The following is a 17,552-nucleotide window of genomic DNA, read 5'->3' on the forward strand; positions in this document are numbered from 1 at the left end:
AGCCCCGAGGATACAGATGCCTGGAATGTGTCTGAATAAACAGGAAGGACAGAGCCCCACACCCTTTGGGGTGAGCAGCCTCCCTAGATCCCCTTTATTTTAGCAGGTTCTCCCTCCCCTTGATGTCCAAGAGGAGCAATTTTAACAAACAATAGAGCTGGGGCCAGAGGGCTGGGAGCCCAGAAAGGGGGGCCCCAGTGGAGGGGGTGGTGGAGGGAAGGGGAACATCGAGGACCATCTTCTTAGCCCTAAACTAGAGGAGACTGAGACTTGAGAGTCTAATCAAAAGAAGAGGATGAGAGCAGGTCAGGCAGAAAAGGCTTTGCTTTCGAATTAGGAGGAAGGGGAGCAAGACAGAGGGTGAGGGGCCAGATCTCACTGAACCTGGGGGTCCCTGTCACCAGCTCCAGTCCAGCAGCACCTCCGGCCTGGCCCTGCAGGAGTGTTCTGGGTCAGCTAGAGGGTGTGGGCTGGGCCTGGGCATTGAGCCCAGACGACTGGACAGGGGCCGCCCGGGCCCCGGGCCCAGGCCCAAAGGAGGGGGAAGGACCTCACGTGTCTAGCCAGGCTCCCCCACTCCCCGTTACTGTGTTTGGGGTGGAAACAGACTGAGTAACCATGGTGGCCTGGAACAAGGGTCCCCAGGAACTGGGCCTCTCCCCCCTCCAGAGGGCAGCCCCAGCTCGTCAGCCTTCCCGCCTCGAGTCCCTCGGGCAGTGCATGGCCTCGTCCAGACAGTGAGCACAGAACGAGGACTTTGGAGCCACACCACCCGAGCTGGGTCCCCTGCTTTATCTTTATTAGCGGGTGTCCTTGATAGTGTAACAAACACCCTGAGCCTTCGTTCCCTCAGCTACAAAATGTGATGCTCCTACCTACTTCTCAGGGTTGCTGTGAGCATGAAAGATGCTGTTCACAGGTCCTGGTCCATAGTAGACGCACCTTTCCCTCCTCCCTTGCTCCTTCCTCTCCATTTACATTGTCCTATCCTCTAGTCCTCCTCTGTTCCATCTGGGTCCATCACTGTTTCATTGTCCCGTTGGTCCTCTCTCCGGGTCTCGGCTCAGGAAGGTGTCTGATGTGCCGGCATCTCAGTCTGGGAGCTCTGGAGTGGGGCATGCAGTGCCTCTGGCTGCGTGGCAGGAGACAGCTGGCACTTTGGTGTGAACTGGTGTTCACTCTCTCAGCCAGGGAGCAGGGTGGTGGGAAGACTTTGGTGTAAGAGTGATGGTGCAGGCATGGCAGGTGGTGGCAGGTCAGGCTCTGGGCTGCACCCTCCAGGCCCACATGGCTCTCCAGCCACAGCTCCACCCGAGGCCACCTCAGCCTGCTCGCCACTGTCACTCCTGTGCCTCCTGTTGGCCCTTCCTGTCCCAGGCCCTCCTTGTCTTTCTGTGCTGCTTTCCTTCCCAGAACCCTTCCTTCTTTGTTCCTCCTGTCATCCCTGACCCATTGTCTCTCCCTCTTCCCTTCCTCTAGATTTTTTCCCTGCCTTTCTTTGCCCTTTACTCCACCACAAGCCATCCCTCACCTGCTCTTTTTGACCTTTTATTCTTTGTTCATCTTTTTGTTTCTTGCTTCTTTTCTATTTTTCCCTTCCTCTCCCTCTGCCTCACTCTCTTTTCCCTTTCTTTTTTCTTGGTCTTCTCATCTCCTGCTGCTGACCCTGTGCTCACCTCCCCTCTTTCCACGCTACCCCCTGTTTCCCTTCCCACCCCTTGGTCCACGTTCCTCATCCCTTTCCATCACTTCCTCTCCCCCCGACTGGCCCCCCTTCAGGCCCTCCCTTCCCCCCCTTCCCTCCTCCAATCCTCCCTCCTTTTCCCAGCTGTGGGGGCCAAGACTGCAGAGCCTGATGCTTGCCTCATCGTTCTGCTATGGCTTCTGGATACAGCACATCTGGATTCCAGGGCCCAGATGTGTGGTTGCCACAGCGACCCCAGTCCCTCTGGTAAATACGGGCGCCCACCCACCCCAGAGTAGAGAACAAAACAATTGTGTGACTTCTTTTGTCACGAGATAGAAATGTCCTCCCTCCTCCCTTCTCCCCACACCCGCATCTCCAGGCAAAGCAAGTTTTAAGGGTCCAAACCCTTCCTTTAATGGCTCCTTTGCTCCCTTTTCACCCCTAGCCTTAGTTCTTGCCCATCTTTCATATCAGACTTAGTCTTTTCTGTCTGTGTTTCCCCATTCTCACTATCTCCCATCCCAGTTCCCAACAATGAAATGTTGAACCCCCATCTTGTACTTGGCAATTTCTTCTGAGTCTACATCATAACGCTGCAGAAAGAACTTTCAGAACTCCATATCGTCTGCTCTTGCTTCTCAAGTTCTTCCAGAAGCCTCTTTGTTTCTGCCTGAAGTCTTCAATCTCTCCAGGATGTTCTTGGAGGAGGGAAGAGAATACAGGCTTTGGAATCAGAAAACCTGGGTTGAGCCACTAGCAAAGTCTGTTGGACAGGTCATTTAATGCCTGTGAGCCTGTTTCCTCAGCCGCAAAGTGGGACTAATAAAATGCCTGCATAAAACCAATAAAGAACACTGTGTAGGAGAGTGTTTTGTCAGCGGAAGCCCAGGGCAAACTTTTTCTCTCTTCCTCTCTCCGGGACTGCTGTCTTGGACCAGAGCCCCTGGCCTCTCTGTCCTTCAGGTCCCTGCCCTTAAATGCCCTTACTCTTCTTTATCTTCCTTCCCTTCCCTTCTCTTTGTCTTCCCCTTTCATTTCTTTCTATATATCTTACCTCTTCTGAAGTCAGGACAGGAACTGCAAGGGTCATGCAAGATTGGGAGCCCAGAGCTGAAGACACCTAGGACAGCCAGAGCACGTGGACGGTTCTCGGCAACACCCTGACCCTTCTACCCAGCAGCCTGGACACTTCAGTGAAGGCAACCCACCTCTGACCACTAGGTTTCCCTGCCTTCACGCCCAGGGCTCCCTACCAGACACTCCCCATCCTTCCTGCCCTTTCGCAATTCAGTAGTGACAAGCATTTATTAGGCACCTGCTCTGTGCAAGGCCTGGTGCTTTTCTGATGAGATGCAAACAGATAAAACACAAGCTCCTCCAAGAACCTGAAATCCAGGGGGTGAATCAAATTTTAGACAGTGGTTATTTCAGAATCTGAAACTATGTCTGTCAGCTTCCAGTGGCTTCCTCAAATGCCTTGTAAGCTTGTAAATGTCTGTGAGCCCTTTCCTCTTCTCCAACTGCAGCGTCCTATGTCTCCCTAGCAGAGGACTGCCAAAACATCCCAGGGCCATCACCCCAGGTCGTGCTTCTCTCCAGGGTCTCCCAAAATATCCCAGGGCCATCACCCAAGTTGTGCTTCTCTCCGGGGTCTCCTGGCCACTCTCAGGGCCAAGTACACTTATGGTGGCCAAGATAAAAGGACAAAAAAAGTGGCTGCGGCCATGGGACAGAATTACTGAAATTGGGGGCTATCAGAAAATACCCATCCTCTGTGCAGGCTGCTCTCCCCATGTAATGCTATTTCAGACCCTCCCTCGCCCTCTTGTCTACTTTACCCCAAGCTCTGCCAGAAGATCTGAGGGAAGCTGTTACCTACTCTGGGAGCTTCAGGCCAAGGCAGAGGAAGGAAGCTGAGCCCAGCTCCGTCCAAGATGCTGACTTCATCCTCCCTGTCAGAGCCAGGAAAAAAACAGCCACACACACACACACACGGACACACACGGGGACACCCACGCGAGAGCCCATGCAAGCCCCTGCCCCCCAGCCACAGGGAGGTAACTGGCAGCTGACCCAGCCACATGCTGTACCAGTGTACCCTGACCAGGAATACCATGCAGAGACTAAGGGGCTCTGCCCTGGGGTAGACACCTGCAACCCAAGTGACAGAATCAGGCAGATACAGGCTCCTGCATGTCTCTCTCACCCATCACTTGTGATTTGGCTGAGCAACTCCTCAGTGGTGAGGTTTGTAGTAATGTAGTAAGAACTCCATTCTCACTGTGAAACCTGGGGTGGGGTCTCCCTCAGCCTGGATTTTTCTTTGTGGCAAAGGTTTTGTCAGCCCCTCATCAGGGCAGCAAGCTCTTGGGGAAATGAGGCCAGCGAAATAGCCAGCAACCTTATGCATCTGCAGGGTGTCTGCCACCCTGCCCTCTGGTGTCAGTCTTCCATCTGCCTGAGGTCAAAGTGACCTTTTCCTGCAGTACCTAACTCTCCCTGCCCCTGCTTCTCCTTCTGCTCCCCTGCAGCTCCCAGACATTAGCCCCTTCTGCTTTCCACAACTCCACTCCACCATTCGTGCCCCACCCCCATATTGGCCTCCAGCCTCGAGCTCTTTATCCATCCCTAAACCTCTGTTCTAACCTCCAGGCTTCCCTTCTCCATCTTCCCTGAACCCCAACATCCTTCCCAAATCTCATACAGGACATAGGAGCCCTTGACCAGCCAGTGCCCAGGCCTCACCTGTCATTCCTCTAGGAATTTGCTGAGGTGGGAGAATGAAAAAAGGGCCATGATCCTGAGCCGAAAACAGAAGGTGGACTGAGCAGAACAGACAGGAAGAGGCAGCTCAGGGACAGTGCAAGCAGGTAAGGAGAGGGAGAGACAGGGACACAGGTGGGTGCAATGGGACTAGGCAGGGGTGGGGTGGGAATGGCAAGTCCCAAAAGAGGCCCCGTGGTGGAGAGGAATCTGGGCTTGGGAGGGAGGTTTCTTCTTGGCCCCCCACTTCGAGGAGAGAGTTGGTGCGGGGACGAAGGAGTAGGTACTGGGCAACAGGCAGACAGGCAAGATCCAAGCTGGAGCAATGTGGCACCTGGGGAGAGGCGGGAGGGTAAGCCCTAGGGAGAGAGAAGAGAAAGGGGCTGGCCATGGGGAAGGGTATTGGTTGGAGGAGAAACCTGTCAGAGAACCGAAGCAACAGGTGGGGAAATGGTGGGAAGAAAGGAGAAGTGGGGTAAGGGATAGGGGAATGTCAAGTTGGGCAAAATAGGGTGGAGAGGAAGAGTAAAAATGTGATGGGGAAAAGATGTGGGAGGTAGGACCAGGGATGGAGGGGGCCAGATGATGGTATTGTGGGACTCAGCAATCCCGGACAGGGAGTGGGGGCGGGTGTGATGGGAGGAGGTGAGGAGTGGTGGCATATGGTGACTTAGGGAGGGCCTGGCTGGGTGGGAGGGCTGGGAGGACCTGCCCTATCTTCCCTCCCCTCCCCGACCTTGATCTGGTCCTCCCCTTCTCCTCCCCCTGCTCACTGCAGGCTCCCTCCTTCCTGCTGTTGCTGCCGACACCGACGGTTGGGTCGTGGTTCAGTGAGCCCCTGTTGCACGGAACAAGGAAGGGGACCTCCAGGGAGCTCAGGACTGCTCGGCTTAGCTAACCCTGCACTATCCCAAGAATCCCCCTCCCAACGTCGGGGACAGAGCAGGTGCAGACGTTGCTGAGGTAAGGGACAGAGCCCTGGGGAAGCCAAGGGAAGAGCTGGGAGAGGTGGCATTTTCTGTCCTATCCCAGCACCCCAGATGAAGGTATGGCAGGAGAGCTCTCAGGAGAGCCTCTGAGAGTAGGGACTTTCTGCTGGGACAGAGGACTGGACTCCCTGTGGACGGTATGTCAGGGAGGACGGATCATTGTGTGTGTGTGTGTGTGTGTGTGTGTGTGTGTGTGTGTATGTGTTGGGGTGGATGCCGGGGTTTGGACAGGATCAGGCGGTGGCACCAGGGTGGAGGTGGTTATCGGTGAGGTGGGGCTCCAGGCCCAGAGGTGCTGTGACTGAGGGAACCAGCAGCTGGGCTGAACTGGTGGCCCGCTGAGCCTCAGGAGGGAAGTGCCGTGGGACCTGAAGTGCTGTGCCTTGAACAGCTGAGCCAGAGATGTGGGCCAGCGCTGGAGGACACTGCTCTGGGCATCCAGGAGGGGACTCCCCAGGTTATAGTACAGGGGTTTCAGGGCCTGGGAGGGAGTTCTGGGGGTCTTGGGCCTTTAGGAAATACTGAAAATGAGCAGAGTTTGGACTCCCAGATCTGGGAAGGGCACAGAGCCCGAAGAGAGGATCCTAAAACTTGTTCTTGGCTGAGAGCTTTGCACCCATGACTCACGGTTCAGCAGGGCTGGGATGACAGACAGGCCTCCAGAGGCACAGGGGCTCCATCTTCACGCCATCCTGCTTCCAGGCTCTCCCTGTGCCTGTCTGAACACCCCCTACACGTGACACGCCCCGGGTGGGGCGGGCGGGCCCCTTATCTCGCCTGGAAAGAATTTAATGGCTTGGAAACAACGGGAAATGGAACTGAGAAAGGAACTCCTGGGAAACAACTGAGAAACACCGCAGCTGCCACTGTCTGCTTCCAGTCCCTGCCCACTTCCCCGACCTGTAGCCACCTCCCCTCCTCCCCTGGCCCTACCTCCAATGGCTGGGGACCCAGCACCTCAATTCCTCCACCTTCCTTCCCTTTGAGCCTTGGTCACTGGGTGCAGACCAGAACCTGTCCTCACTGCCCCCTGACTCCTCACTGTGGGGCCAGAAATCCTTTCTCTTAATTTTTCCATTCCTCTAGCCCACTAGCTCCCCAGAATAAGGGGCTTCTGGATCCCCCAACTTTCCCCTCCCTGGCATCTCCTTGCTACCTGGTTTCAACCCAGTGTCTGGAATCCCTTCATCACCCTCCTTCTCACACTCCTGGAATCCTACCTTCACTCCTCCTGTAGGCTGAGAGGCAGAAAGAGGCATGGGGGAAGGTGCCAGAATCCCCCATCTCTGGAACATCTTTAGTGGAAGCCAACCCCTCTCCCCACTTCTCAGGACCTACCGTCCCTGATGAGTAAAGTGTCAAAGTTGGCTACAGCAGGAATACCCCTTGAGCTGAGTCAGAGCTTGAGAAGATGCCACTACCTCTGCCAGCCTCCAGTTATGGGGAGGATGCCAAGAGGATGAGGCCATATTCCCCCCAACTTCAGAAAGGCGCCCCAGACACAGCAGCAAGGGGGATGGTGAGGGGGAAACAAGAGACACCCAAGTTCCTTGCTTTCCTCATTCTACGAGAAAAGCAGAATTCTTCCAGGAGTTGGAAGTGGGGCACTGGAGTGGTGCTGGGGATAGGGGAGGAGGCTCTGGAGGTGTGGCCTATGGGGACCACTCCCCTCTTCTCAGACCTGCCTCACTACAGAGAACCCTCTCCCCCTTCCCCCACCACAAGGGGAAAGATGTGAAATCCTCTTGTGGAGGAGTGGTACCGGACGACTCCCAAAGGCCTCCAGGTATCCTCTGCTGCCCACTGGAGAAGGCCTCTTGTTTGGTTCCCTTCACTCGGGCTAAGTTCTTTGACTCACACAGCTGCTTTCTGAGCCAATGAGAAATTAGCTTTCCTAAGCATCCCCCAGTGATAGGGTGTGGAGGAAACAAGAAGAGATTGTGTGTGTGTCTGTGTGTGTGTGTGTGTGTGTGTGTGTGTGTGCGCGCGCGCGCGCGTGACTGCATGCACATTCACACGTGTGTGCCTGCAAAGATGCAGATTTATTTGGATGCATATCTAATGTGTTATAAGTGTGTTCATATTTTCATTTGTGGGTGAGTGCATGCAAGTCTATCTGTGTGTATTCATGTGTGCATGCACCCTGTGGTTTGCATGACCTTGGGCATAGGATTTAAGGGTAGGTCGGCGCCTACCCCATACCCAAGGCTCCACCCCAAGCACAGAGAAAGGCTGAGGGGCCAGGGAAGGGCAGTACTCTGTCAGCCAGGTCTCTGCCGTGGCTTGCTTGGGCATGTGCTTCCCAGTGTGGAAATTCTCTGTCCCTGTGATCGGCTCCCTATTGTCTCTCACAGGCTGGTGGCACGGTGTGATGGCTGGTAGCCCTGAAAACTCCTTTTTCTCAGACCCAGAGGAGAAATTTAAGGATAGGAAACCAGGAAAGGTGTGTGTGTTGGGGGCAGGAGCTGGTCACTGTCCCGTCCTCACCGGTTAGCATTTCCACCACTCCCCCGCTCTCCCTCTCTCCAGCCTCTCTGGTCAGGAAAAGCAGGGTACCTGCTGACGCCTTTCCTAAACCTTGGCCTGAATGGAACCCTGGCGTGCACCTCCTCACTCCTTTGTTTGCCAGAGCCCCTCTCCTGGCCCACCCTGAGCGCCCCACTACCACTTCTCTCTAATCCTTGTGTTCCTGTCCTGTGCACCCCAATCCTTGCCTCAGTGGATTCCACAAACACAGCTGGGTAACCGGCACACAGATCAAGGAACAGGATATTTGTAGCAACCCAGAATTCCTGCTCCATACCCCTCTGGTCACTACTCTCCCAAGAATACCACACTTCTGACTTGTAACACTACAGACCAATGCTGCCTCTCCTTAAATTTCATATAAATCAAATTTTACAGCATGTTCTTTTTTTGTGTCTGCCTTCTTTTGCTCAGTCTCATATTAGTGAGATCCACCATATTATTGCATATGGTTGTAGTTTGCTCCCATTGTTTTATTTTGTTCCACTGTGTGGATAAGCCACACTTTATTTAATCCATTCTACCAATGTGAGACATTTGGGTAGTTCACAGTTTGAAGCTATGAGTAGTACTGCTGTGCTGGGTATGTTCCCAGGAGTGGAACTGCAGAGTCATAAGGTCTGCATATAGCTCTAGTAGATGTAGTAGACTTGGCCCCGCAGTTTTCCAAAGGGCATGTACCATCTGAGCCTACCAGAACCCACACCTGGCCTGCTCTCTGGCTTGGCTTCTCCCTGAGCTGCTGTTAAATTCCAGTCCCAGACACTGTCCATGGTCCTAGCCCTGACCTTGGTCCTGTCCTTGGTTCCAGCTCTGATGCTAGTCCTGGGCTTAAATGGAGCTTTTCATTCACTCATATGGTCAATAAATATTTATTGAGCACTATATGCCAGATGCAGACAACAAAAAACAGGTGCCATTCGCCCCCCCCATGGACCTTACAGTCTATCGGGAAAGATTGAGTGTGGGCAAGAAAGTACTAAAATAATCCCACACGTAATGTATGATTATGAATTGTTCTGAATGTTACAAATGAGATTACCTGGTGCTGTGATATCACATGATAGAGGGAATCTGACTTGGACAGTAAAGGTTCCCTGATAAAGTGATGTGGAGTTGACACCTGAAGGGCAAGGAGGCCAAGAGAAAAGAGAAGAGCATTCCACATAGAGGGAACCACATATACAAAGGCCTGGGGTTAGGAAGAGTGTGAAGGACTTAAGGCCAGTGGGACTGGATGGAGAAAGAGGGAAGTGCTATAGGAGATGAGGTGGGAGAGGTCAGCAAGGGCCAGCTGCTGCAGGGCTGTTTGTCAGTGTTCAAAGAGAATTCAGAAGGGAGACACTGAAGAATTTTTAGGGAAAGAGGAACATCCTAGTGACTTCTGTGAGATTGTAAGGGGCAATAGTAGAAGCAGAGGGACCAGCTAGAGAAGTAATCAAATTATAGAGATGCTTACAAGAAAATGTGGGTAAATATGAAATATGGTGGTGTTGGATGGGCTGTTAGGTATCTGGCTTGTGCAGCTGGATGAGCAGTGGGGCTGTGAGCTGCAGTGGAGACCACTGAGAGGGAATGGGCCTAAGGAAAGGCGATCATGACTTCAGTTTCAAACATGTTGAATTTGCTGTGCACAAGGGAAGATTGCAAGTAGGCAGTTGGATATATTTCTTGGAGTTAAAAGGAGTTGACCAGGCTAGTTTACAAATTGGAGTATGGTTCTGAAATTAAAGCCCAGGGTCTGGATAAAGGTACTTATGTGGATGACTACAGCATTAGGTCTCAACTCTGCACATTACAATCACCTGGGGAGCTCTTAAAAATATTGAATAAAATTCAATGTCTCAGTCACTCTAGCCACATTTCAGATGTTCAGGAGCCACATCTTTCTCCTGGCTACCGTATCAACAGCACAGATACAGAATGCTTTAAAATGGAAGATGTGGTCAACAGTATCCAGTGATTTTGAGAGAGGTAAAGAAAGATGAAGACAAATGTCTCTTAGATTCTATGACACTGGGATCATTGGGAGACCTAGGGACAGCTGTTTGGTAGGTTGAAAGGAGGTGGAGAAGCCTGATGGAAGTGGATTGAGGCATGCATGGGATATGGGGAAATGGAAACAGCAAGTACAGATAAATTTTTTACAACTGTGGCCCTGAAGTAAATGTGAGAAATATTGGAGGCTGGAAGGGGTGTAAGTTGGAAATGGGTTTTTTTTTTTAACTGTAGCGTTCATATTGTGAAATGCACAAATCTTAAGTGTATAGCTCAGTTAATTTTGGATCAGTATACATTGATTTAACTACCACCCAGATCAAGGTACAAAATATTTCCTATCTTCTAATAGCAGAGATTGGCTCTGCTTGTTTTTGAATTTCATATAAATAACATCATTCACAATGTTCTCTTTATGCGTCTGGTTTCTTTTGCTTATCAACATATGTGTGAAATTTGTCCATGTTGTTGCATGTAGCAAGAGGGTTTTTTCATTGCTGTATAGTATTCTATTCTATTTATTTATCCATTCTACTATTAACGGACACTGAAGTTGTGTCCAGTGTGGGCTAATATGAAAAAGGGGTCATTAGCATTTTTATACATATCTTTCAGAGGATATATGCAGTCATTTCTTTGGATATCTAATAAGTGGAATTGCTGGGGTTTAGACCTTAGTAGATACTGCCTAACAGTTTTCCAGAGTTTATGCTCCTGCTTGCACCAGATGAGAGTTCTTTTTGCTTCATATTCTTACCAGTATTGAGCAACAACACTTCCATTAATTTTAGCTGTTCTGGTGGATATTTGATAGAATCTCATTGTGGTTTTAATTTGCATTTCACTGGTTACTAGTATTGTTACACATATGTTATACATGTATATTTATTATACATATATATGTTTATTTTTCATATGTTTATTGACCCTTTAGACATTCTTTTCTTGGAGTACCTGTTTAAGTCTTTTGACAATTTAAAACACTAGGTTACCTGCATTTTAAAACTTCTATTATTTTTATTATATATGTATTTAAATATTTTATGTTGAGGTACATACAATAAATATACAATCTTAGTGTACAGTGTTTGAATTTTGACATTTGCATATACTCATGTAACCATCATCCAGATCAAGATATCAAACATTCTCACTATTTTCTTCCCCTTCACTTATTTCAACCCACCCTCCCATATGGCAACCACCAGTCTGTTCTCTGTGTCTACTTCATTTTTATTTGTTTGCTCATTTGTTTTTTAGAATCCACATATAAGTCAAAACATGTGGTATTTTCTTTATCTGCTATATTTCACTTAACATAATACACTTTAGGTACATCAATGTTGTTGCAAATGGAAAGATTTCATTCTTTTTATGGCTGAGTAATATCCCACTGTATATGTGTACCACATCTTCTTTATCCATTCGCCCAATGATAGACATTCAGGTTGTTTCCATATTTTGGCTATTGTAAATAATGCTATGATAAGCATAGGTGTGCATATATCTTTGCAGATTAGTAATTTTGTTTTCTTAAAGTAAATTCCCAGACTAGAATTGCTAGGTCATATGGTATTTCTATATTTAGTATTTTGAGAAACCTCCCTGCTGCTTTCCATAGTGGCTGCACCAATTTGCAATCCTACCAACAGGTGGGAGCGTTCTTTTTTCTCCACATCCTCGCCAACACTCATTATTTCTTGTCTTGTTGATATTAGTGTTTTTTGTTGTTTTGTTTTGAAGGAATTCGTTTAGATTTTAATCCTCTCTCACACTCTCAGTCAATAACTTTTTCTCCCTCCCACTCTCCTCCCTCCCTGTGTGTGTGTATAAACAGATGCACACACACACACATGCACACACATACTGGCATATCTCACATATTCTCTCCCAGTCTGTGACTTGCCTTCCCATTCTCTTACTAGTGTCTTTTGATGACCAGAAGTCATTAATTTATTAAGGTACAATGTATCAGCCTCCTTTTTATGGTTAAGTTTTGTGTGAAATTTTTAATGGTTAAATTTTATGTGGTTAGATTTTAAGAAATCTTTGCTTTCGCCAAGGTCATAAAGGTTTTCTCCTATTTTTTTTCCTATAAGGTATTGTTCTGAGAGACATTGCTTCACTTTTCACAATTAGGTCTATTGGATTCATTTCAAATTAATTTCTCCTTGCAGACATAAGGTAGAAATAGATTTTTTCCCAAATGGATCTTCAAGTGACCCAGCACCATTTACCAAAAAGATCATCCATTCTCCTCTCAATTGCAGTGGCACCTTTGCCATTAATCAGCTGACCACCTTTGTGTGGATCTATTTCTGGACCCTATTATGTTCTATCACTGCATCTTTATAATAGTTTTGATATTTGGTAATGTAAGTCCTCAGGAGGAGGGTTTTTTTAAAAAAAGAAAAAAAGATATTTGGGCTCATATAAAAGTTGGTGAGAAGGGTCTAGTTGAGAGAGGGGTTGAATAAAAGTATAATCTACACCTTAAGGTTTCTGGAAAGACAATAGGATCTGGGATCCAGGTGCTTATGGAAGGACTGGTCTTATGTGCTCACCTGCTCCCCCACTCAACATAAAGGCATTGGGTAGCCCTGTTGACAGGCGCACAAAGCAGTGCCAGGACAGACCAGGTCCCTGTTCTCGTGCAGCACCCTCTCTAGTAGTGGGAGAAAAATAACAAGTATGCACATAAGCAGATGATTCAGGAAGCAGTAAATGCCATGAAGAGCATGAGAAGGATCTCATGATAGAGTAACAGAAGACTGCTCCAAATGAGCACCAAGGAATGCCTCTTGGCTCAATGGCACGTGAGTTAAGATTTGAACAAGAGTCAGTCCTTGAGAGCAGAGTGAAGAGGGTCCCAGACAAGTACAGAAGCCCTTAGGCTGATGTAAACTTGTAGTGTCTGTGGCACAGCCAAATGACCGGTGTCCATGGAACAGTGAAAAAAAACAACGGGAGCAAGATAACCAAATGATACTAGAAAGCCAGGTGGAGACCAAATCTGCCCAAGGGACATATGTGGGTTGGGCTGCATGTGGATTTTTACTTAAGTTGGAGTTAGGTAGATTGGTTATATGGATGGTGACGATGGGGGATGGATGTTGAGAAAGAGGGGGATCCATCCTGGCTCCTCTGTGAAGCTGCTCTCACACGTGCCCTCTTTCCCTGCAGCCTCCTGAATGATGCCAGCCCAGTGTTTCCTAACCTCCAGCCTGGCCCTCCTGGTGCTGCTGGACACAGTCAGAGCAGGCCCTTTCTCTCAACGGTACAACGTGACACTCCCTGCCCCGCGGCCGCCTCCCCAGCCAGGGGGCCGGACAGCAGAGCCAAGAGGGGGAAGCCCTTCCTCTCAGCTTTATGAGCACAACGTGGAAGGAGGGGAAAAGCAGGTGGTGTTCACCCACCGCATTAACCTGCCCCCTTCAGCTGGCTGTGGCTGTCCACCCGGCACTGAGCCTCCCATCCCCGCTTCAGAGGTGCAGGCCCTGAGAGTCCGCCTGGAGATCCTGGAGGAGCTGGTGAAGGGGCTCAAGGAACAGTGCACAGGGGGATGTTGTCCTGCTGCTGCACAGGCTGGCACAGGTGAGCAGATGGTTACAGGAGGGGCCACAGGAAGAGGAAGGTGGAGAAGTGGGTTAGGCCGGGTGGGTCATCATACTTTATGGAAGGGACCTTGGTATGAATTATAAACAGGCACCCCTTCCTTGCCCTTGGGGGTGGTGAGTGCAGCCTAGGACACAACTCTGAGAGGAACCACATGGCTAGATGTCAACCCTCCCCTCCCATGAAGCATGTGCTAAGGCCCTTGGGAGGCCGCACATATTTGACAATGAGCAGCTGGAAACTAAGATGGCCGTATGAAATCAGCTGGCCCTGCTGGAGGGGCTGATTCAAAGGAGCATTGTGTGGGCCCAACCTCTCCCTGAGAGAGACTGAGGCCTGACTCTCCCTCTTACTCTAGGCCAGACAGACGTTCGCAGCCTCTGCAGTCTCCATGGCGTATTTGACCTGGGTCGCTGTGCCTGTTCCTGCGAGCCAGGCTGGGGTGGGCCCACCTGCTCGGACCCCACAGACGCCAGGGTAACCCCCTCCTCCCCACCCTCAGCCTCTGGGTCCTGCCCTGATGACTGCAACGATCAGGGTCGCTGTGTCCGTGGTCGTTGCGTGTGCTTCCCTGGCTACAGCGGCCCCAGCTGTGGCTGGCCCTCCTGCCCCAAGGACTGCCACGGCCGCGGACGCTGCGTGCAGGGCGTGTGCGTGTGCCGGACGGGCTTCTCAGGCGAGGACTGCAGCCTGCGCTCCTGCCCTCGAGGCTGCAGTCAGAGGGGGCGCTGCGAGGACGGCCTCTGTGTGTGCGATCCCGGCTACACTGGCGAGGACTGTGGGAAGAAGGGCTGCCCTCGAAGTTGCAGCCAGAGGGGGCGCTGCGAGAATGGGCGCTGTGTGTGCAACCCTGGCTACACTGGCGAAGACTGTGCTGTGAGGAGCTGCCCTCGGGGCTGCAGCCAGAAGGGGCGCTGCGAGGACGGGCGCTGCGTCTGTGACCCTGGCTACACTGGGGAGGACTGCGGTGCACGGACCTGCCCGTGGGACTGTGGCGAGGGCGGGCGTTGCGTGGACGGTCGTTGCGTGTGCTGGCCAGGGTACACGGGCGACGACTGCAGCACGCGGACCTGTCCGCGCGACTGCCGGGGTCGCGGGCGCTGCGAGGATGGCGAATGCATCTGCGATGCAGGCTACAGTGGTGACGACTGCGGCGTACGCAGCTGCCCCCTCGACTGCAACCAAAGGGGCCGCTGCGAGGACGGCCGCTGCGTGTGCTGGCCCGGGTACACTGGGCCTGACTGCGGCGCGCGTGCCTGCCCGCGTGACTGTCGAGGCCGCGGGCGCTGCGAGAACGGCGTGTGCGTGTGCAACGCGGGCTACAGTGGCGAGGATTGCGGCGTGCGCAGCTGTCCTGGGGACTGTCGCGGCCGCGGCCGTTGCGAGAATGGCCGCTGCGTGTGTTGGCCTGGTTATACAGGCCGGGACTGCAGCACGCGTGCCTGCCCTGGCGACTGTCGTGGGCGCGGGCGCTGTGTGGACGGCCGCTGCGTGTGCAATCCAGGCTTCACGGGCGATGACTGCGGGAGTCGTTGGTGCCCCGGCGACTGCCGCGGCCAAGGCCGCTGTGAGGATGGCATGTGCATGTGCGACACAGGCTACGAGGGCGAGGACTGTGGCACTCGCAGCTGCCCAGGAGGTTGCCGAGGCCGCGGCCAGTGCCTGGACGGGCGCTGTGTATGCGACGATGGCTACTCAGGCGAGGACTGCGGCATGAGGCAGTGCCCGCGCGACTGCAGTCAGCATGGCGTGTGCCAGGACGGTGTGTGCGCCTGTTGGGAGGGCTACGCGGGCGAGGACTGCGGCCTCCGTACCTGCCCCTCCAACTGCCATGGGCGTGGCCGCTGTGAGGAGGGACACTGCGTGTGCGACTCAGGCTACACTGGCCCCTCCTGCGCCACCCGCACCTGCCTGGCGGACTGCCGAGGCCGTGGGCGCTGTGTGCAGGGAGTGTGTGTGTGCTACGCGGGCTATAGCGGCAAGGACTGTGGGCAAGAAGAGCCCCCCGCCAGCGCCTGCCCTGGGGGGTGTGGGCCCCGGGAACTATGCCGCTCAGGCCAGTGTGTATGTGTTGAGGGCTACCGAGGCCCAGACTGTGCCATCCAAACGTGCCCTGCGGACTGCCGTGGCCGTGGAGAATGTCGTGACGGCAGCTGCGTCTGCCAAGACGGCTATGCAGGGGAGGACTGTGGGGAAGGTGAGGAGGCAGCCTTGCCCAATATGCTCTGTCAGGGACTGGGAACCAGAGCCAGTGGGAAGGCCTGAGCCGGAGGCCTAGGAGTCCAGGGACCTGGAGAGGAGTGAAGAGTAGACTTACGTTGCAGGGAGGGGGCAGTCAGAAGAGCCAGGGAACCAGGGTCCACCAGGGGCAGCAGAACCATGGGGCATGCCAGCAGGCAGAACCTACTTTTAGGTCTCTGATGAGCAGGTTGGGGGCCCTTTTAGTTGCTTTTGGGGAGATTTTGTGTTTCTGGAAATGGGGGGAAGGTAAAGGAGACCCAGGATCTGTGCAGGCCTCTGCCAGCTTAGCCTCTCCCCCAGAGAGGAGTGGGGACTCCAATAGTGATGACTTAGTATGGCCTTGAGTAAGGGGGCCTGTGATGGTGGGGGTAGGGGGTGAGAGCTGCTTCGGTAACCAGCATCCCATATCCCATTCTCCTGGGCAGAGGTGCCAGCCATTGAAAGCATGAGGATGTACCTCCTGGAAGAGACAACAGTTCGGACAGAGTGGACCCAGGCTCCTGGCACTGTGGATGCCTATGAAATTCAGTTCACCCCCACGGTGAGAGCCAACCTCCAGGAGGGGGCTGGGTGGGCAGGCCTGGGGGGAGGGAGTGCTCACCTCAAGCAGGAAGTTCCAGGTACTCAGCTGGTGAGTCCAGATAGCTGGGTTCCTGAAGCTGCTCTAAGGGCCTTCTCATCTTGCATCACATGGGGTTGCAGGCGGCCTTTGCAGCAGTGGTTCACTGCAGCTGAACACCATGGGCCATAGGGAGCTCTGCCCAGTCCGTTGCTGGTCATCATTGTTGTTCTTGTTGCTGAATGACAGTTTGCCCCATTCTAACATCCATCCATTGGCCTGCGCCAGGTCTTCACGAGCATTCATAATCTATTTGCTTTCTCTGCATCCTACACCATGGACTTTCAGGCATTGGGAGAGGTGAGCCACCACATCACTCTTCATTCTTTCCAGGCAAAAGCTGCTGATTTCTTCACCCCTTTCTCAGAATCCTTCACTTCCTGAGCTCCCTGCTCTAGTGGCTCCTGCTTTCCACATTTGTCCCTAAAGTGTGGGGGCAGAGAGGAGTCCAGTCATTCTCTTGGCTGACTCTGGATACACGGCACTCTTCTTAAAGTTGACGTATATTGACTTATGGTCACACAAACTGTGTGCCATCTGTATTGATAGTATTTGTCTTTTCTAGTAAATTTTTATTATAAAAGTCTTAAGAACTCTCTACACCGAAAAGCAGCAGGATACACATTCTTCTCAAGTGCACATGGAACATTTTCCAGAATAGACCACATACTAGGCCACAAAAAGAGCATCAGTAAATTCAAAAAAGACTGAAATTCAACCAATCAACTTTTCAGACCACAAAGGTATAAAACTAGAAATAAATTCTACAAAGAAAGCAAAAAGGCTCACAAACACATGGAGGCTTAACAACATGCTCCTAAATAATCAATGGATCAACGACCAAATTAAAATAGAGATCAGGCAATATATGGAAACAAATGACAACAACAACACAAAGCCCCAACTTCTGTGGGACACAGCAAAAGCAGTTCTAAGAGGAAAGTATATAGCAATCCAGGCATATTTAAAGAAGGAAGAACAATCCCAAATGAATAGTCTAAAGTCACAATTATTGAAATTGGAAAAAGAAGAACAAACGAGGCCTAAAGTCAGCAGAAGGGACATAATAAAGATCAGAGAAAAAATAAATAAAATTGAGAAGAATAAAACAATA

The 17,552-nt window shown here is 51.7% G+C and overlaps 1 protein-coding gene and 1 long non-coding RNA gene across 7 annotated transcripts in view; one reads left to right on the forward strand and one right to left on the reverse strand.

The window, feature by feature from the left end:
• Nucleotides 1-777: 777 nt before the first annotated feature.
• LOC140846813 (uncharacterized) lies at nt 778-4,552 on the reverse strand. Its single transcript, XR_012126251.1, has 2 exons — nt 2,742-4,552; nt 778-2,518 (listed from the first exon to the last, which is right to left on the reverse strand). It is a non-coding gene; the product is annotated as an uncharacterized lncRNA (long non-coding RNA).
• Nucleotides 4,553-5,228: 676 nt separating this feature from the next.
• The window catches only part of TNXB (tenascin XB), a 53,071-nt gene continuing 40,747 nt past the window's right edge, over nt 5,229-17,552 (forward strand). For all 6 annotated transcript variants that reach the window (XM_073224589.1, XM_073224590.1, XM_073224591.1 and 3 more), the window contains exons 1-4: nt 5,229-5,413; nt 13,147-13,557; nt 13,937-15,775; nt 16,245-16,360. In XM_073224589.1, coding sequence (XP_073080690.1) covers nt 13,155-13,557; nt 13,937-15,775; nt 16,245-16,360 — 2,358 coding nt within the window. In that variant the 5' untranslated portion in view covers nt 5,229-5,413; nt 13,147-13,154. The remainder of the gene's footprint in view (nt 5,414-13,146; nt 13,558-13,936; nt 15,776-16,244; nt 16,361-17,552) is intronic.

This window comes from Manis javanica, chromosome 16, assembly GCF_040802235.1.
Source record: "Manis javanica isolate MJ-LG chromosome 16, MJ_LKY, whole genome shotgun sequence".
Taxonomy (NCBI): domain Eukaryota; kingdom Metazoa; phylum Chordata; class Mammalia; order Pholidota; family Manidae; genus Manis; species Manis javanica.